Raw genomic sequence first — 21,253 nt, 5'->3', positions numbered from 1 at the left:
CCAGCATGGTTCATTTGTTCCATTCCGGATCAAGCTGTCAGGGAGAGGGAGAGCAGCAGTGTTGATGATGGGAAAAACATGCCTTCAGAAGCAACAGGTTTGTCTTGTTCCTCCATCAGTTCAAGAACTCAAGCCCGCTTCTATACTCAGAAGGCGTGCTCTGTTTCAGCTGTGTAATTAGCATGACAACATCTTGCCCGATGCGGGAGGTGCATTGCTTTAATTAGCTGGCGGAGATCCTAAGTGTTCACACCAGGCCCAAGCCAGGGCGTGTTGGCTTCCTACTAATGTCATAACCACCACACGTGGTCTTGTGTGCCCTTGGCTATCTCCAAAAGGCATTTTCTCCCGTGGCATCCTTTTCTTTCCTCTTTACTACGGTACCGGTAGGGAAGGGAGTGAGGCTACTAAGACGTAAGTAGCACTGGCAAAGGCTTGCGTGACACTGGAGGGTGGGCTGGAAGAGACGTGTGAATCTGGATGCTTCCAGCTCGCTTCCAACTTCTGGGAGGTGCAACGAATTTGTGGGATCTCCTTTTATGGAGGCTTTTGCGGCTGCATGAACCTTTTCTGGGTGTGGCCAGTGGAGGCTGGCGGCTCCCATGTCAGTGGGGTGGTGAATCTGCTCCAGGTTTCAATCAGAACTCTAAAGGGATGGACAGCCACCTCTCACGGATGGTTTAATTCGTTTTCCTGCACAGTGCAGAAGGTTGGACTAGATGATCGTTGTGGTCCTTTCCAGCTCAACAATTCTATGATTATATGATCTATCCAAAGTAGCTCCTTTAAAGTCCTGTCTGGTTCCGACTGAATCTTGGAGTGGATTCACCGCCCCACTGACATGGGAGCCACCAGCCTCCACTGGGTGCGGTTTACCACTCGGGAACACTGTTGGCTCAGGGACTGGGCTGGAAGGAGTGCTAAAACAACCTGTATTGTGGAGTCGCTTGCCAAGGGAGGTGTGCCTGCCTGGCCCTGCCGCTACCTGCCTTTTGGAGGGTGGCGAAGGCTAACTTATTCCAGCGAGGGTGTTCTTAATTTGGTCTCACTTATGTTTTGATTGCTTGCTTTTGTCTGTGTGTTGATTTATTGTGAACTACCTTGAGTATATTTCAGTGCAGAAAAGTGGGATTAAAAAAGTAAAGAAATGTAAAGATGCCCTGGAGGATCATTGACCTGGAAAGTTGGTGTGGAACCAAAAACCACAGCTTGAAAGTCCAAAAAGGGCTCATGGCATTTCTAAATCCAGCAAGTATGTTCATGATTGACCTGACGTTCAGTCTGGGATTTTCTTCCAGCTTATGGTCTTCTCAGCCTTCCTTCGCCTGTCACCCTCCAGATGTGTTGGACTACAACTCCGAAGATCCCCAGCCAGCATGCTGGGAGTTGTAGTCCAACACATCTGAAGGGTGCCAGGTTTGGGAAAGCTCTTGTATAACGACATCAGCATTGAAAGTTCTGGGTAGAGAACATCTCCAGCATGCAATCCACACGTAGATTGTCTAACGTGATATAGTCACATTCAATTAAAGTTAATTAATGTTTAATTACTCATGAAGGTGTTTATGGGATTGAACGAGTTGGGGATTATAGTGTTACTCCTCTCTCCTAATGTGTGCACCAGGGAATGTGTGTGGGAGGGTGCTGTTGCACCATGTGCTGCTTGTTCATCCCTGGCCGATGGCTGGTTGGCCACTGTGTGAACAGAGTGCTGGACTAGAGGGACCCTTGGTCTGATCCAGCATCAGGGCACTTCTTACATTCTTATGTTATGAGAGAGGAGTTACGGCGTACGGAATTGTAATAAATAAATTTATTTTATTTATTTATTAAATTTATATACCGCCCCATAGCCGAAGCTCTCTGGGCGGTTTACAAAATAATTATCAAAATAATTGATAAATAAATGATACAGCTAACGTTACCCATACTCCACTGCATATTTGTGACATACTCTTAAAAGACCAAACGACCTATGGCCACCTCTTCTGTGTGACTGAAGGACGACTGCCAGCCTTGTGCATCATTTGCTTAAGATTTGAGAACCAGGAGCGTCTCCTTCCTTCATGGAACCAACTGTCCTGTGGGAAAGAGAAGCAAGTGGTAGGTAGGAACTAAGCCCCACCCCACCCTCCAGAAATATGCTACAGCGGGAAATACGTGACACCAGAAGATTCCAAAAGGCCACTGAAGGCTGAGGCCCCATCCTGTAAGTCCAAGAACAACTTCCTGCCATGCCCACGGAGATCCAGAAGCAGGCCTACCGGTTTTGTTTTTTTTTTTTTAACCCTGAGCAGCTCGGGGAAGCTGGTCTATCTGTTCCAGACCTGGTCGTGCACCCCACTTCCGAGCGGTTTTAGTTTTCAAGATTCAGTTTCCTTAGAGCAGAGGTGGACAGCTTCTGGAGGTCAGGGGACTGCATTGACCCTCCTGGACTCCCCCTCCCGAGGATGGACCTGTTCCCTGGAGGTGGGGGGGGGTCCACACACATTGTTTACAAGCAGAATTGTGCTCCTGGGAGGCTTCTGAGAGCATGACTTTGCTTCTAAACGAGTTGCGTGCTACCGGCATGCCATGCTTTCTCAAAAAAATTAAAAATAAATCACCCCTTTTTTGCTGGCATAGGAAATTCGGCAGGAGCACAGGACAACCCCCCCACACAACCCACAAAAACTGCAATGGAGGCCCACGCGAGGCCCTCAGGGTGTATGTTCCCTACCCCTGAATTAGAAGACAATCGCTGTAGACTTTTGGTATTGTGTGTACACCCGCACTGAGCGTAAGATGAAGGGTCTCAGCATGATCATCCCCACCCATCCCCTCCTCCACCTTCTTGGGTCATCCCAGCTCCCATTGAAACACATTACCAGAATGTTACCATCGGTCAGCCATCTTTTCTCAGATCATTTCCTCTGGGGTGTAAGAGAAACGTGAAAGGTGATTTAGACCAACCCCAACCCCATAAAAGTACAATCTTATAACTAAGGTTGCTTTCAGATGAGATTTTTGGGGTGCCATCACCTTGCCTCATTCATGAACATTTATAGAATCATAGAATAGCAGAGTTGGAAGGGGCCCATAAGGCCATCGAGTCCAACCCCCTGCTCAATGCAGGAATCCACCTTAAAGCACCCCTGACAGATGGCTGTCCAGCTGCCTCTTGAATGCCTCTAGTGTGGAAGAGCCCACAACCTCCCTAGGTAACTGATTCCATTGTCGTACTGCTCTAACAGTCAGGAGGTTTTTCCTGATGTCCAGCTGGAATCTGGCTTCCTTTAACTTGAGCCCGTTATTCCGTGTCCTGCACTCTGGGAGGATTGAGAAGAGATCCTGGCCCTCCTCTGTGACAACCTTTTAAGTATTTGAAGAGTGCTATCATGTCTCCCCTCAATCTTCTCTTCTCCAGGCTAAACTTGCCCAGTTCTTTCATGAACATTTATAGAATCATAGAATAGTAGAGTTGGAAGGGGCCCATAAGGCCATCGAGTCCAACCCCCTGCTCAATGAAGGAATCCACCTTAAAGCATATCTGACAGATGGCTCTCCAGCTGCCTCTTGAATGACTCTAGTGGGAGAGCCCACAACCTCCCTAGGTAACTGGTTCCGTTGTCGTACTGTTCTAACAGTCAGGAAGTTTTTCCTGATGTCCAGCCGGAATTGGGCTTCCTGTAATTTGAGCCCATTATTCCGTGACCTGCACTCTGGGATGACCGAGAAGAGTTCAACAGAGGGTCCAGACTCCTGCCCCTTCCATGTCACTTCTTTCATCTTTTTCAAAAACAAGGAGAAAAAAATGGAACAGATGCACAATGTTTTTAAATTGCTAGAGCTAGGAGCCCTCCATATGGAAGAATCCTAAGAACTAGTGTGTGAGTTTTCCCTCTTTACTTTTTGTGCTGTGTCTTTTGGATTATAAACCCGGATGAGCCTTCGTTGGCTGAAGAATGATTTAAACATGCTTTCAATTGATAAATCCCTGCCTGGTTTCCTTCTGCTCAATATAGCTAGGATCCAAGAACTGGTTCCAAATTGATATTGATCTATTGTAGGTTTTTTCTAAGTATTTTGGGAACGGTTCTACTAGGAATGGACCAGTGTTCTTCACATCATTATTCCAGGAAGCCTTTCCTTAATGACCACCCACGGTTCACTGTACATTTTGCTTCTTTTAAAATCTATTTTAAAGTGTTTTATTCTGTTTTTATTTTATTTTATCTTGTACACCGCTCCGAAATTTTGAATGGGGAGCGGTATATAAATATTGTAAATAAATAAATAAATGAAAATGTTCTCAGCAAAACCCACACGAAAAGATAATTCTTCACTAGATCAATTAAACTTGACCAAAGCAATTGCAGTTAGGGCTGGGTCAAATGATGTTGCCAACTTTTTTTTCCTTTGCAACTTTTGGGGATTGGAAAAAAGGAGGCTAAGGGCAGACCCAATAAAGTGTAAAAAAATCTGCATGGTGTGCAGAATGCGGTTAGAGAGACATTTTTCTGCCTCTCTCAAAATACGAGAACCCAATGGGGTCATCCTATGAAGCTGATTGGTGGGAGATCCAGGACAAATAAAAGGAAGTACTTCTTCACACAGCACATAGTTAAACTATGGAATTCACTGCCACAAGGTGTAGTGATGGCCACCAATTTGGATGGCTTTAAAGGGGGTTGGATAAATTCCTAGAGGAGAAGGTTATCGATGGCTACTAGCCCTGATGGTTATGTGCTACCTCCAGTATCTGAGGCAGTAAGCCTGTGTGCACTAGTTGCTGGGGAACATGGGGTGTCTGTGCGTGCTGTTGCATCATGTCCTGCTTTGTTGGTCACTGCGTGAACAGAGTGCTGGATGAGATGGACCCTCGGCACAATTATTATTCCATAATAACTATGGAATTCACTACAGAACATGATTTAGTGATGGCCACCAATTTGGGTGGCTTTAAAAGGGGGTTGGATAAATTCATGGAGGAGAATGCTATGCATGGCTATTTGTCCTGATGGCTATGTAGCTACAAGGTGTTTGCGTTTGCCATTTCAGCCCAACCAATTGGATACAAATGTAGTATACAAAATGGGAGTCTCTTTTCTGTGGATCATTTTTCTTAAAATTGACCTTTAGATCCGATTGTGTGTTATGTGTGTGGCGACCAGTGGTTCTTCGTAACTAAAGTTGACTGACTGAATTTGAGTGAGTGACTGACCGCCTTGCACATCTCTTCCTGGGGTTGGAGGCGCTGGGGTAAAACATTTATGCAGAAATAAATAAATAGAACAGTGAGTTGAGTGTTCTCTTATCAGAGAACAGAGTATTTTCTATAGTGTAGCATTTCAGCGTGAATCAGTCTGTCAGCCCTACCCTTTATCCTCATAGTTGAAAGGTCTGTCGTGCTGTGTTTTCTGCACAGTTTATCTGACTAGATGGCTGAATAATCTTTGCCTACAATGCAGGGCAGGGGGCGTAAAAGGCTACTGGTTGAAAACTAAGAAATAGAGACCACAACTTTGGCTATCGCTAGATGGGGCGAAATCCCGGTGTAATCCCCGGGATTGTCCTTGTGCGTCCACATGGGAGCTCATTCCATAGCCGGGGTGCCACAGCAGAGAAGGCCCTCCTCCTGGTAGCCACCTTCCTTTGGCAGGGGCTCACAGAGAAGGACCCCTGAGGATGACCTTAGGGTCTGGGCAGGTACATATGAGAGGAGGCGTTCCTTCAGATATCCTGGCCCCAAGCTGTTTAGGGCTTTGAATGTTAATACCAGCACTTTGAATTGGGCCCGGACCTGGACTGGCAGCCAATGAAGCTGGAAAAGGACTGGCGTGATGTGGTCTCGTTGGCCAGTCCTTGTTAGTAAACATGCTGCCCTGTTTTGTACCAGTTGAATTTCGGGACTGTTTTCAAAGGCAGCCCCATGTATAACGTGTTGCAGTAATCCAAATGAGAGGTTATCAGAGCATGGATAATTGTAGCTAGGCTATCTCTGTCCAAATAATAATAATAATAATAATAATAATAATAATAATAATAATAATAATTTCTTACCCGCCTCTCCATTCTGATCGAGGCAGGAAACAACAATAAACGATAAAATACATAAAACTGAATTAAAACATAATATGCTGGGACTTGTACGACTTTTTTCTGTCTAAATGTGCATAGGATGGTGCCTTAGCTTAGTACAGCCTTCCTCAACCTGGGGCGCTCCAGATGTGTTGGACTACAACTCCCAGAATGCCCCAGCCAGCTCTTCTGGCTGGGGCATTCTGGGAGATGCAGTCCAACACATCTGGAGCGCCCCAGGTTGAGGAAGGCTGGCTTGGGACGATGAACAAGAACAGGTGACAGATACTGCCTTAAGATTGCTGGATTAGAACAAAGGCCTATCTAGTCCGGCATCTTGTTTTTCCTCAGTGGCTACAGAGATTTCTGGGAAACCAGCAACAGAGTTCACTAAGGCCTTCTCCCACTGTTATTCCACAATACTGGCGTTCAGATGTCCCTCTCTCTGTGCCACCCATGATGCCTGATCTTACACTAGGGTGACCAACTGTCAGGATTTCCCCGGATTTGTCCTGGTTTTTGTTCTTTCCATGGTGTCAGGGGGGATTTTCTATAATTTTCAATAATGTCTTGGAATGACACACCTTCCTCTTTAAGGCTGCCATTAGCATGGCAGGAGTGAATGACATGCTTTCTTGAGGTACATCATTCCCCCACCCCGAGCTCCAATTGAGGTCTTAAAGGGGAAAGTGGGTCATTCGTGGACATTATAGAAAAGGCCCCAATTGGAGTGGATGGTTTTGGAGCAGAATGAAATCCTTTCCCCCTCCTCCACTCCAATCGGGTTCTTTAAGGTGGCAGGAGAATAATGTACTTTCTGCAGGACTCAGAAAGCTGCTTCCCCCCCCCCCACACACACTTTTGGTTTCCCAAATATGGTCACCCTATCTTACACACGGTTGACTTTGGAATATATCTGTACCAAAATCAGTGTTGAGTACTTCTGCATGGGTTACTCAATGATGAGCAAGGAATAAGTTTCCCAGGCTAGGATTGCTTATTTATTGGCAGCTCCAGCTCAGGTAGGCTGTATTCCACAACTTTATCGGAGGACACAGCCTGATTAATTATTCACTTTATCCTTAGCTGTTATTATGTTTAAACATTAATTTTATCCTCTGTACGTGACGAAGATACAGCCCAGCCTCCGAAGAACTCAGAATGACAGGCTTCGGAGACATCTTGAAGGTGGTCGGAGAGTTTGGGAGGTTTCAAAAATGGCTGGTGCTGCTGATTTGCATCCCAAATTTCCTCACTCCCTTCCATATGTTTGGCCAAGTGTTCCTTGTTATGGACGTGCCTCACCACTGCAACACCAGCTGGATCCGTGCAATTGGCCCAAATCTGAGCAAAGAGCAGGAGACGGATTTGACCATTCCCAGGAATCCGGATGGATCTCTGCAACAATGCTCTATGTTTACTCCTGTGGAAGAGGATATCGAAACCATCATAAAATATGGACTCAACTCCACAGAAAGGTGCCGAGATGGATGGGTATATCCTGCAGAGCTAAAGCCGTCGTTGCTAACAGAGGTGGGCACTTCGCATTCATTATTGTTGTTGTTGTGATTTACATTTATATACCACCCCATAGCTGAAGCTCTCTGGGCGGTTTACAAAGATTAAAAAGATTAGATTAAAAAGACTGAACATTAAAAATCAGAAGAACAGCGCTGCTGGATCAGACCAAGGGTCCATCTAGTCCAGCACTCAGTTCACACAGTGGACAACCAGCCACCGGCCAGGGATGAACAAGCAGGACATGGTGCAACAGCACCTTCCCACCCATGTTCCCCAGCAACTGGTGCACACAGGCTTATACAAAAAATTACAAAATTTAAAAACAAAAACATAAAAACAGCTAACATTTAAAACATTTTTTTAAACATGCAGCCAGGGCAAAGCTCATTTTGTAGTCAGTTAAAAACTCAGCATATGCTGTTAAATGCCTGGGAGAAAAGGAAAGTCTTAACCAGGCACCGGAAAGATATAGTATTGTTATGAGTGTGTAAACCATTTCTGGGCACTACAATGCCCCTCAGCCTGAACCAGCATAGCCAATAATGAGGCATGATGGGAGTTGTAGGCCAAAACAATATATATACCTGCCTGAAATTTGAGATCTGTCGGACGAGCTTTCCTCTGCATCCCCTCAAAAAGGAAGAGAAGTCTCAAGATGCTATAGAAAAGTTTATTAAACAAAAGCATCCTGAGACTTTCTCCCTTCTTGTGTACATCTCGGATGCTCACTTGCTTTGCACCCTTCTCTGCGTCCCACCAGTGCAAGACATACATTATGGTGGGACATTGGAGAGGGCCTTCTCTGTTGTGGCACCCCGGTTGTGGAATACCCTCCCCTTGGAGGCCCGACTGGCACCAACACTGGCTTTATTCCCTGGCCATGCTGGGAGTTGTAGCCCAACATTTTTGGATCTACACCAAGTAGGATGTAATCCTTCGAAAACGGTATATATATAATGTGTCCTGGGCCCAAACAGTTGTCAAAACCACTACAAACCATTATAAAGCAGTAGTGTAGCTCCTGCCCAGCTTGGGGAAGGCTGTTCTAGAGGAATACTGTTCTAGAGAAACTGCCAGTTCCATTTATTTGTCGTTAATATTAGCTAGGGTGACCAACTGTCAGGATTTCCCCGGATTTGTCCTGGTTTTTGTTCTTTCCATGGTGTCAGGGGGGATTTTCTATAATTTTCAATAATGTCTTGGAATGACACACCTTCCTCTTTAAGGCTGCCATTAGCATGGCAAGAGGGAATGACATGCTTTCTTGAGGCACGTCATTCCCCCACCCCGAGCTCCAATTGAGGTCTTAAAGGGGAAAGTGGGTCATTCGTGGACATTATAGAAAAGGCCCCAATTGGAGTGGATGGTGGTGGTGCAGAATGAAATCCTTTCCCCTCCTCCACTCCAATCGGGTTCTTTAAGGTGGCAGGGGAATAACATACTTTCTGCAGGACTCAGAAAGCTGCTTCCCCCCCCACACACTAGGTGTCCTCTTTTTTGGTTTCCCAAATATGGTCACCCTATATTAGTATTCTTCTTTATCCATTTCTTTAACCTTGATAGACATGTCTTCCATTCATTTGTCTGATAATCTCATTTTAAAACCATTCATAAGCCCTGCGGCCACCGCCATGTTGTCCCTTAACCAGGGATTTAAAGGCCCGCTTCCCCGGCGAGTTAATAGCCAATCAAACACACGAGGCTGGAGAATACACTTAATCCATTTACTTCTGATACTGCAGTATGGGGGTGCTCTCCGGTTCCACAAGATGGAGGCACCCAGAACAAAGGAATCTCACAGTATATATAGGCCCTGACTACAAGAGGCCGTAGCTAGACCTAAGGTTTAACCCAGGATCATCCTGGGTTCGTCCCTGCCTGAGCACTGGATCCCCTGTGTGTCACCTAGATGAACAGGTTTGACCCCTGGATGATCCAGGGATAAACCTTAGGTCTAGCTATGGCCTTAGTCTCTTTCTAACCCTTCTATTGGTCAGTTCTGGATTAGTAAGTTAAGTTACATTCAATTTTCAAGTTAAGGCGCACAATCTCAATGAGTCATAGGTTACATTCGATGCTGAATTGGTTGAAAGTTTTTCCCTTTGTCTGCTAGGACATGATGTCCACCATTAAGGAATGCAAATCTGTCATGTAACCACATGTAGCCACCCTTTTGTAGAGAAGCCATCTTTAACCCTTGGAACATTACATTCATTAGAGAGATAAAATCTCTCCCCGGGGCCCTCAACCATGTCCCAGTCTCCACCACCAATGAATCTTAGCACATAGGCCTAAGGATGCCTGTATTGTGAGAACAATGTCAAATGTAGCTTCTTTCCAGAATTTTTTTTTTTTTAAAAAAGTTATTAAAAGAGACAACAATAAAAAATCAACTTCAATTGAGCCCTGCATTTCTGCAGCTACAGCTAACACATTCCTGGCTGTTACTGGAATTTCTTTCTGCTTCCCTCAGCTTACTGTATGTGCACGACTGCTGGCTTCTGTTATGAGGGAAACCCAGCATGTATGAGGTAAAAAAATAATGAGGCACTAAGTCATTAGTGGTAATAATTGTGGGTAATAATAAGAACAGTACTTTGGATTACACTGACCAAGTTTTAGGTATGTAGCTCAAGGGAAAGTCTGGTAGCAATTATGATATGGCCACCCTGTAAGTGCTTTCTCTTCTCTCTCACACACACAAACTTTTTTTATTGTTCAAATTCATTGCCCTGTGGGAAACTTTTCCACACTGATTAGTCTGTCAAGGCTGCTACAGCCTGCAGAGGATTCTGGGATGCATTTTAGGGCATCTTCTCAGGTCACATTGCATACTTGCCATCAGGCTAGAAGATGGCCAGTGTTCCCTGGCCGGCAGCAAGGTTGCCGGTGAAAAGCGGTCGGGGTGGGTTAAACTGTCTTTCAGGAAAGCTTGCCTGCCATTACTGATGTTCTCTTTAAAGAATCCCTGACCCAACACTCTGCTGACCTAAGTGGTTTACTTTACAGTGATAATGGCAGACATCACTCCAAAGAAAATGCCGTATATTTTCAAAACTAAAAGGTGAAGCCAAACAAGGAAAGGGGAATGGTCACATACAAAATGGAGGTGTGAAATTCATTCTGCCAGGAGGCTAAATGAAAAGGAACTTGTCTCTTTCTCTTTTAGTTTAATTTGGTTTGTGACCGAAAAGACTTGAATGACATCTCCCAATCCATATACATGTCGGGGCTTCTTGTTGGAGCGCTGGTTTTCGGCCCGCTGAGTGACAGGTAACATTTTAAGCAACGTCTTAGCGCATTTTCAGATCTTTGCAGTGCTACTGGCTTTTAGCTTGGCTACTTCTTTGGTTTCAAAAGGGTCTAAAAACACTGCACTTTCTCTTAATTCTTGTTACACCAACACATTATGAATAAGAACCAGTTTTCTATAAATCTATTATTTCGTTGTCTTCCCTCTCTAACTCTTACTACGTTACTTAACTTGACCATGTATATTATTTCCCATAATTCAATAATCCGGTCGTCAATTGTAGGGGCTTTAATCCCCCCCAAGTTTGCAGATATTAGCATTCTAGTGGCTGTTAGTAAATGCACTATCACCTCTATGTCATCAAACTTCCTTTACATAACTAAAGAGAATAACTATTGGATCCAACAGTAATCTATACCTGATACGATTTCAATTTCAGCTGTTACCTTTAACCAATAGTCCTTAATCCTGGGGCAAAATCAGAAAAGATGGGCCAGGTCTTCATCAGACATATACCATTATATTTTAGGGCTTTAAACTTTGTTTTGTAAATGGCACAGATCGCTTCAGCTAATGGGCTGTATAGAAATCGAATAAATAAATACATAAATAAAGGTAACCTTGATACTTCGTAGAGCAACTGAAAGAAAATGGCTGCTCCATTAGCAGGCAGTGAATTGTGGGGGGCATTTCAGCAATTTCGGGGGGGCGGAGGTGGGATTCACCCCAGAGTTTGGGACTTTCTCTTTAAACACACACACACACACTTTTTTATTTGCGCTGGAGCGATGACAGTGGACTTCCTCTTGGTGGGACCATTTCCCCGTTCAAAATATCCTGAGAATGACACTCCAGTGCGAAATAGCATCATTCTGAAATATCATCATTCTGAGAGGGTTTATGAGGAAAAACAGGTGGACATTGGCAACTTATCTGTCCAGGGGAGCTCTGCTGTCACCTGTGGAGTCAGCATAAGAATATTTTGAGAGAGAAAAAGAGAAACTTGGTACACATTCCTCAAACTTTGAGGATTAATATGACTTCCCAGTCCTCTTCTCTTGCCCTTCTCCCTTGAATTACATGCGGAAAGTTGGGATGACACTAAATACATTCCAGTGTTTGCTCCACTCCTGGTTCTTTCAACAGTGACCTGTCCAAAAGACATGTGTGTTTTCAAGATGTGGTGGCAACTTTTTTGGTCTCCTCTCCTAAATTCCACATAAGCTAGAAAGCCAGTGAGTCTCCCTACCCAGGGAAGGGATAGTCTTGACCTGGTGCCAACATTGTTATCTTTTCAGCGCCAGGTCAAGACTTTTCTCCTAGGCATTTAACAGCATATGCTGAGTTTTTTAACTGACCCCATAGTTGTTTTAAACCAGATATTGTTTGATTTTGTTTGTATTTTATGCTTTTTATGGTTTTAAATTTTGTATATTCGTTTTTAATGTTTGCTGTTTTTAAATTTTGTAAACCGCCCAGAGAGCTTTGGCTATGGGGCAGTATATAAATGTAATAAATAATAATAATAAATAATCCCTGCTACAGAATGCAGCATATTATTATTATTATTATTATTATTATTATTATTATTATTATTATTATTATTATTATTATTATTTCTCACCCTTTGTCAAATGCTGGGCCTCAATGTATTTGTTTTAATTTACAAAATTTTAAACATATACATTTAAAACCTATAAATAGAAATATACAACGTTAAAATAAATTAAATATATTCCAATATTAAAACATTTAAAATGACAGTTTTAAAAGTCCTTGACTTCATCCTGGACTGCAGCATTTCAACTTTCTTTTTTCCCCTTATTAAAAATAATAACCGAGTTTCTGGTCCCTATGAAGTTAGACTTTAAAAGGCAAGGGCAATGCCTGATGAAAGACGCTAGAGGAGAGACGGAGTAGGTTTTCTGGGGTGATGCGCAGAGGCTTTGATGCCCTGCCCAGCTCTTTGCCCTCTGCCAAGAAAAAGCTTTGCAAAACTTGGGCCATTCCTGAGAATGCTTCCTGTTCTTCCAGTTGTACAATGAAACACCCAGTTGGGAGAGTGTGGGCAGTGATTATATGGGTGTGTCTTAAAAACTGAAGCTAGAAGCCTAGAGTGTGCAAAACCCAGCACTGATGTTGCTCCTCTTTTTAGGTGACCATGGTGCTCCATATGAACTAGGCTTTGGAAGCACAGGATTGCTTGCAAACCGCAATCCTACATAGGGTGACCATATGAAAAGGAGGACAGGGCTCCTCTATCTTTAAAAGTTGCATAGAAAAGGAAATTTCAGCAGGTGTCATTTGTATATATGGAGAACCTGGTGAAATTCCCTCTTCATCACAACAGTTAAAGCTGCAGATGCCCTGCCCTCTTTTAAATCTGGTCACTCTAGTATAGCTCCTGCAGCTTTAACTGTTGTGATGAAGAGGGAATTTCACCAGGTTCTCTATATGTACAAATGACACCTGCTGAAATTTCCTTTTCTATGCAACTTTTAAAGATACAGGAGCCCTGTCCTCCTTTTCATATGGTCAGCCTAACCCTACACCCCTCTACTTTGTCCTGTCAAAGTAAGAGGCTGCCATTTACTCCAGTGGGGAAAATGCCAAGAAATTTGTAAAACCTGCCCCTGGATCAGCCTGGGGGTGGGGTACTTCAGCGGTAGGGAATATACTCTGCACGCAGAAGGTCCCAAGCTCAGTTCCTGGCATCTGCAGATCGGGCTAGGAAAGAATCCTGCCTGAAACCATGAAGAGCTGCTGCCAGTCAGTGTTGACAATACTAGGCTAGATGGACCAAGGGTCTGACTCAGTATCAGGCTGCTTCCGATGTTCCCAGAGCTCTCGTGTGCACAGAGAGTCATTGTGCGTGCACACACGAAGACACAAACAGCAAACAGCCCCTGAAATTTACCTCCTCTCCCTGATCTGTCATAATAATGGGCATTTGGCCTGCAATTGAGGGCATAGCAATACCTTTGTTATGCACACCTGTGTGATACAAAAGCCCAATGACTCCCTGGGATTTGTAATTGGAAGAGAAGATTTCCACATGTGTGGAAGCAGTTAACAGGAGACATTACTAGTGCAGCAGCAGGAGGGAAAAGCCTAGAGCGCCCCTCTGTGTCCTTTCCACTCCAAATCGCCCCTTTTTGACGCCACCTTTTCCTAGGAAAAGCAGTTGCTGACCTTTTGGGACATGTGTATTCTTTTAATATAGGGTGACCCTATGGAAAGGAGGACAGGGCTCCTGTCTCTTTAACGGTTTTATAGAAAAGGGAATTTCAGCAGGTGTCATTTGTATGCATGCAGCACCTGGTGAAATTCCCTCCTCATCACAACAGTTAAAGCTGCAGGAGCCCTGCCTAGCGTGACCAGATACAAAAGAGGGCAGGGCTCCTGCAGCTTTAACTGTTGTGCTGAAGAGGGAATTTCACCAGGTGCTGCATGCGCACAAATGACACCTGCTGAAATTCTCTTATCTATGCAATTGCTAAAGATACAGGAGCCCTGTCCACCTTTTCATAGGGTCACCCTATTTAATATGTCTTTCTACCACACTGATAATGGCAATTACCCTATTTCTTTGATTCTAAGACACACTTTTTTCTCCATATAAACATCTCTAAAAATGGGATGTGTCTTAGGTTTTTTTTTTCCTGTTGGTGGTACTGAAATTAGTGTGCATCTTACAATCGAAGAAATACGGTAGATGCACGCTTTGACCTCCGTCTTGCAGACTGACCCATGCCTTGCCTTTCCCTCCTCCAGGATCGGTAGCCGATGGTCTATCTTGCTTACCCTCCTCATCATGGGCTCCTTTGGCGTGGGGGCAGGCTTCTCGCCAAATTTCTACGTCTACATCGCCTTGAGATTCCTCGTGGGAGCTGCTTTCGCTGGGATCAGTATAAGCATGGCGGCTTTAAGTAAGACACCCCAGGGTTTGGCCTTGCTGGTTAAAGAAAGCTTTTCTTATCCCAGGGATGTCAAACCTCAAGCTCGCAGGCCAAATCCAGCCTGCTTTCGCTTTCCATCTTTTCACAGGAGGCTGCAGCCTGTTCCCCTTCCGCCTGAATGGCAATTGTTTGTGGTCCCCCAGCTTTTGAACACATTTGCCCGCATCCTGAAAGGCTGGAATCCTTCTCCTAAGGCTTAGTTACTGGCCGTAAGGGTTTTAAGCTCAAATATGGCTATGTGCAACCTCCAGTATCAGATGCAGTAAGGCTATATACACCTAGGGTGACCATATGAAAAGGAGGACAGGGCTCCTGTATCTTCAACAGTAAAGTGGGAAAGGGAATTTCAGCAGGTGTCAATTAAAGAGAGTGAAATTCCTTCTTCATCACAGCAGTTAAAGCTACACTAGCTATAGTAGAGTGGCCAGATACAAAAGAGGGCAGGGCTTCTGCAGCTTTAACTGTTGTGATGAAGAGGGAATTTCACCCTCTTCAATTGACACCTGCTGAAATTCCCTTTTCTATATTACTGTTAAAGATACAGGAGCCCTGTCCTCCTTTTCATATGGTCACCCTATATACACCAGTTGCTGGGGCACATGGGGGGGAGGGTTAGGGTGATGTTGTGGCTTCCTGGTCAACAGCTGGTTGGCCACTCTGAGAACAGAGTGCTGGATTAGATGGACCCTTGGTCTGATCCAGCACAGCTCTTCTTATGTTCTTATTAGTGCTGGACCGAATCCTGCCCCCTCTTTTTGGGAACCTTTTCTCTCCCTGTGAAAGAGGCATTGGTTTTTTTGCCTCTTCCACAGGGAGGGGGAGAATTTCAGAAGGCATCAAGACTAGTAGCCAGTGTTAGCCTTCTCCTCCAAGGGAATTGGTCTAAATCCCTTTTAAAGCCATCCATATCCTGTAGTAGGGTGACCATATGAAAAGGAGGACAGGGCTCCTGTATCTTTAACAGTTGCATAGAAAAGGGAATTTCAGCAGGTGTCATTTGTACATATGGAGAACCTGGTGAAATCCCCTCTTCATCACAACAGTTAAAGCTGAAGGAGCTATACTAGAATGACCAGATTTAAAAGAGGGCAGGGCACCTGCAGCTTTAACTGTTGTGATGAAGAGGGGGTTTCACCAGGTTCTCCATATATACAAATGACACCTGCTGAAATTCCCTTTTCAATACAACTGTTAAAGATACAGGAGCCCTGTCCTCCTTTTCATAGGGTCACCCTATCCAGTAGGCAATCCCATAGTTTAGCTACGTGGAGTAAAAAGCCAGGTGGTGAATGGATGAAAATGTATCTGTCTGCTATCTGCAGGGCTTTTGAGTTTGCAGAGATTGACTGTACCTTGACCCCTTTTAGGCTCTGAGTGGGTCGGGCCATCCTACCGCCCGGTTGCGCTGATCATCACCCACTGTTGCAACGCCCTAGGGCAGATGGCCTTGGCCGGCTTGGCCTACTCCATTCGCAACTGGAGGCTCTTTCAGATTGCTGGCTCTGCTCCCGTCTTCGCTCTTTTCTTTTACATATGGTGAGTGTGCAACAAGGCCCCGAGATGTCTGGTTTAACGTGACTATATGAAAAGGAGGACAGGGCTCCTGTGTCTTTAACAGTTGCATAGAATAGAGAATTTCAGTAGGTGTCATTTGTATATATGGAGAACCTGGTGAAATTCCCTCTTCATCACAACAGTTAAAGCTGCAGCAGCCCTGCCCTCTTTTGTATCTGGTCACTCTAGTATAGCTCCTGCAGCTTGAACTGTTGCAGTGAAGATGGAGTTTCGCCTGTTGTTGCATGTATACCAATGACACCTGCTGAAATTCCCTTTTCTATGCAACTGTTAAAGGTACAGGAGCCCTGTCCTCCTTTCCATAGGGTCACCCTAGTCTGGTTGGACTGTACACAAAACAATATGAGGCAATTAAATAGGATGGTAACGTGAGCTCACTCCTGCCCTGTGTTTTAAGATCTACTGTGTTTTTAAATAGGGATAGGGGAGAAATTCGTTCAGTTCATATTTTAATACAAGCCCACCTAATTTTGCACTTTCAAACCAACGCATGCGCTGAAATCAAATTATCCCTCGGAATTCGCACTTCTCCAAATTTTGCAATGGAGTTCTCAAATCCAAAGACGCAGCCAAAAATGTGTATATTAGAAAAAAGGGGCACACAAAAATACGTGTAATGGTGACAATGTTTTAAAATGGATTATATTTGGACACTCGCTTGCAAAAAATGTGTTCGTTAGGTAAAATGCATACAAACATACGTGCGAATTTTTATGCAAACATTAAAAAGCCCTAAAAGTTTAGGACAAATTGAACTTAAGACTGGAAAAATGAGAAACCGGAATTGACAGATTTGTCCAACCCTAGTTGCTTCATGAACTCTTGTACTTTCCAGGGTCCTTCCCAGTTCTGCCCGGTGGCTTGTCACGAAAGGGAAGATCAAAGAAGCCAAAAAAGTGCTCCGAAAGGCCGCTGCCATCAACAAGCGAACCATCCCGGAAGAACTACTTGATCAGGTGTGAAAAGGCTGGGATTGCTATTATTCATTTTCAGAAAACGTTTGGGATGTTGACAGCAGTGTAGCGGAGGCAGGACTCACAGGGATGAAGCACCAGCTGAAGTTAAACCCAATAATAGCTGAAAGAACTGAAGTCCTCGTCCGGGGGTGTTGAACCTCTTTCAACCTGAGGATCAAATTCAGTTTTGGAGAAGGTCTGGGAGCCACGTTCCAGTGGTGGGTGTGGCCAAAGGCAAAGGGGGCAGGACTAAAGGCAAAGGGGGCGGGCTCAAAATGCCCCAAACACTGGCATGTTTTAGCTTAAAGTGCTTACAACCAGTAACTAGAATCATAGAATAGTAGAGTTGGAAGGGGCCTATAAGGCCATCGAGTCCAGCTCAATGCAGGAATCCACCTTAGAGCATCCCTGACAGATGGTTGTCCAGCTGCCTCTTGAAGGCCTCTAGTGTGGGAGAGCCCACAACCTCCCTAGGTAACTAGTTCTACTGTCCTACTGCTTTAACAGTCAGGGCGTTTTCCCTGATGTCCAGCTGGAATCTGGCTTCCTGTCACTTGAGCCCATGAGTAGGCACGTATTCAACTCTGACCATGGCATAGGCAGCTTTGGCTGTATCAGTGTAAGGGCTATTCCGTCTTGCTAGTAAAAAAATAAATTGTTCCTTGGGCAGGGCTTTCTGATTCAGGGGTGGAGCCCAAAGCAGGTCTGTGTTGGAGGCAGGGGTTAGGGGTAGGCTGTGATGGATCAAGGGCCAGAGTCCAGCTCAAAAGCTCTCTGTTTGCACCTGTTTTCAACTAAATGCAAAGCCAAAAAGCAAGCAGCAGACCTCATCTACACATACAGCCCTTTCGCAATGGGAGAGGGATAACTGTGAGGTTTCCCGCTTCCACAGTCGTCCCTCACAAGGCGCACGTGAGGGAAATTTCTTGCCAGTAAAAAAGAACAGTCGCGGGAGGACATGTGTCCCATGATGGCGGTTCTGGATGTGGATCAGCAGAAGTGGGCGGGACTGGGCGGATGGGTACGGGGCACTTTTTTTTTTAATAACTCCTCTGAGATGTGCACCAGCGCAGACACAAAGCAACTCAGGGGGGTTAGGTACTGTGTAGAAGATACGCTCCTGCGCATCAATACATTTGTGTTAAAAAAAATAACATGCTTGGTGCCCAAACACGCCGATAGCCAATCAAAAAATGGGCCGAGAATGTCGGACGGCCACACACATTCAAAACTGATGGACACAACCCTGACAGCGGGTTGGCTTATGTCAAGGAGCAACAGCTTCGGGAAGGGGGGGCACACCAGACGTGGACATCGGGATTGTAGCGAGAGAGCCAGAAAAGCCGCTACAAATCCAGTCAGTGATATTCCTGAATAACTGACCGGTCGACCCGAGATCACCGCCGGAGCAGGTGAATGTCATGCGGCCCAGTAGGGATGACTGCGATATTATTCAGGAGTAATAATAATAATAAATTTATTTCTTACCCACCTCTCCGTTTGGATCGAGGTGGGTAACAACAATAAATATAAAATACATGAAACTGAATTAAAAACATAGGGCCTTGCTAGATGACAGGTTAACCCAGTGCGAGGCCTGGGCTCGTCCCTGTGCATCCAGATGATGCACAGGGGATCCCAGGCTCAGGCAAGGGTCAAACCTCCCTGGTCCCAGGGTAACCGGCACCGCTTGTGGCCTGGTATTTCCTGCGGTCTCGGGCTGAGCCCCAGACTGCGGGCGTGTAGACCAATCTGCCGCTTTTCCCGGCTACCGCATTTACTCATGAGTAGCTGGGAAAAGTGGCTGACAGAGCACTGCGACCATCAGGGCAGGGTGGGGAGATGGGGGGGGGAATAGGAGCCAGGGGGGATGGGGGGAACGGAACAAGGGGGGATGGGGGTGGAATCGGAGATCGCGCGGGGGTGGAATCGCAGCCAGGGTGGGGAAATTGGGGGCAGGGGGGGAGCGGGGAACCCTTTTTTAAAAACACACACACATGCCTACCTTAGTCGCTGGTGCGCTCGTGTGCACCCAGCCCCTTTAAGATATTAAACAAAATGGCCGACGTGACGGGGCTTTCCTTTACCCCGTCGTGTCTGACATGTAGATAGGTGCTACTTCTATCGCGGGCTGGCCTCTCCACATGCCCGGATTTTCAGGTAGGTCTAGCAAGGGTTATAGTATACATTATTAAAACATCCTAAAAACATCCTAAATGGCTGGTGTATATTAGGCCAGAATGATTGGGTTGGGAAATGATGTTGTTCCTTGATTTATTGGGAAGTAACAAAGAGATGGCACAGGAAAACCTTGGTTTGTTGCTTTCTGGATCATTTGCCCCTAATAAAATGAGAAGTAGATGAGCTAGGACTGTGTTGCAAGTGCGATTTGATGCCTGTATTGCAGACCCCGTAGGACTTTGGCTGATGTTTTGTCTCTTTGGTTTGGAACATTTTGTAGCTGGCTCCAGAAGAAAAGGTGAAATCTGGAAATGTGCTGGATCTTTTCAGGAAGCCTCACCTCAGGCTTATGACTTTTATCATGGCCTGGGTTTGGTAAGTCTCCCGGATTACATTGATTCATGTCATCACAGGTTTTTGGTTTGCAATGTTTTCAACTTGTGAACTGAATACTGTTTTACTCTGTACAGCACCATGTACATTGATGGTGCTATATAAATAAATAATAATAATAATAATAATAATAATAATAATAATAATAATAATAATACATTCTATGAACTGAGCAAATTTGCGTAGTTTCTCTAACCTTGCAAAATGTATTCTGCATTTTTTTTTTACTGTTTACTCTATTCGGTTTTATTTATTTGTTGCACTTACATCCTGTCTTTCCTCCAAAGAGCCCAAGGCGGTGTACATAATCCTCCTCCTCCTCCTCCTTGCTATTTTATTCTCACAACAGCCTTGTGAGGTAGATTAGGCTGAGAGTCAGTGACTGGGGGTCTAGAACCCGTGAATCCCCAGTCCTAGTCCAACGCTCTAACCACTACACCACGCTGGCTCTTGACATGGGGGAGGAGCAATGAGCTATCTTCACAGTCATGAGGGCTAGGAACTTGCTTGTTCATTTAAAATGAAGACTTCTCAGGAAGCTGAATTCTGCACCCAGCTCTCCTGCAAGACTGCAGCATACATAGAATCCTAGTTCTTAATTAGGGGTGTGCACGGACCCCCCGCTCCGCTTCACTTGCAGATCCGCCATTTTCCGGAGCGGGTCGCTCCGCCCCGCCCCCGCTCCGCCCACTTCCGCTCCGCTCCGCTCGGAGCTCCGGATCCGGATCCGGAGCTCCGTTTCCCCCCCATAGGCTTGCATTGAAAGCTAAAAAAGTAAACAACTTTTTTTCCGTTGAAGTTAGAAACCTCACGTTTGGCACCATGACACCTCATGGGCGTATACACACACACACGCCAAGTTTCAAGGCAATCCCATCATCCCCTGATTTTTGGCAAATTTTTGAAAATCGGGCACCCCATTCACACCCCTTTGGATAGCTCCGTCAATTTGCATGTTAGAAACCTCAAACTCGGCACCAGGGCAGCTTATCCATGTGTCCACATGCACGCCAAGTTGCAAGCAAATCCCATCATCCCCTGATTTTTGGCGCGGCTCTACCCTCTAACGCACCACCCATAACCCTAATTCACACCCCTTTAGATAGCTCCGTCAATTTGCACGTTAGAAACCTCAAACTCAGCACCATGATAGCTTATCCACGTGTCCACATGCACGCCAAGTTTCAAGGCAATCCCATCATCCCCTGATTTTTGGGGAATTTTTGAAAATCGGGCACCCCATTCACACCCCTTGGGATAGCTCCGTCAATTTGCATGTTAGAAACCTCAAACTCGGCACCATGAGAGCTTATCCATGTGTCCACATGCACGCCAAGTTGCAAGCAAATCCCATC

At 45.2% G+C, this 21,253-nt stretch overlaps 1 protein-coding gene across 1 annotated transcript in view; it reads left to right on the top strand.

Annotated features, from left to right (window-relative positions):
* Positions 1–360: 360 nt before the first annotated feature.
* The window catches only part of LOC134398850 (solute carrier family 22 member 13-like), a 32,294-nt gene continuing 11,401 nt past the window's right edge, over positions 361–21,253 (top strand). The window contains exons 1-7 of the mRNA XM_063126424.1: positions 361–414; positions 7,194–7,593; positions 10,751–10,854; positions 14,609–14,763; positions 16,161–16,329; positions 17,204–17,324; positions 19,786–19,880. Coding sequence (XP_062982494.1) covers positions 7,222–7,593; positions 10,751–10,854; positions 14,609–14,763; positions 16,161–16,329; positions 17,204–17,324; positions 19,786–19,880 — 1,016 coding nt within the window. The 5' untranslated portion in view covers positions 361–414; positions 7,194–7,221. The remainder of the gene's footprint in view (positions 415–7,193; positions 7,594–10,750; positions 10,855–14,608; positions 14,764–16,160; positions 16,330–17,203; positions 17,325–19,785; positions 19,881–21,253) is intronic.

Source organism: Elgaria multicarinata, chromosome 1, assembly GCF_023053635.1.
Source record: "Elgaria multicarinata webbii isolate HBS135686 ecotype San Diego chromosome 1, rElgMul1.1.pri, whole genome shotgun sequence".
NCBI lineage: Eukaryota > Metazoa > Chordata > Lepidosauria > Squamata > Anguidae > Elgaria > Elgaria multicarinata.
The sequence above is the reverse complement of the archived record's forward strand: the minus strand, read 5'-3'. Positions and strand labels throughout refer to the sequence as shown.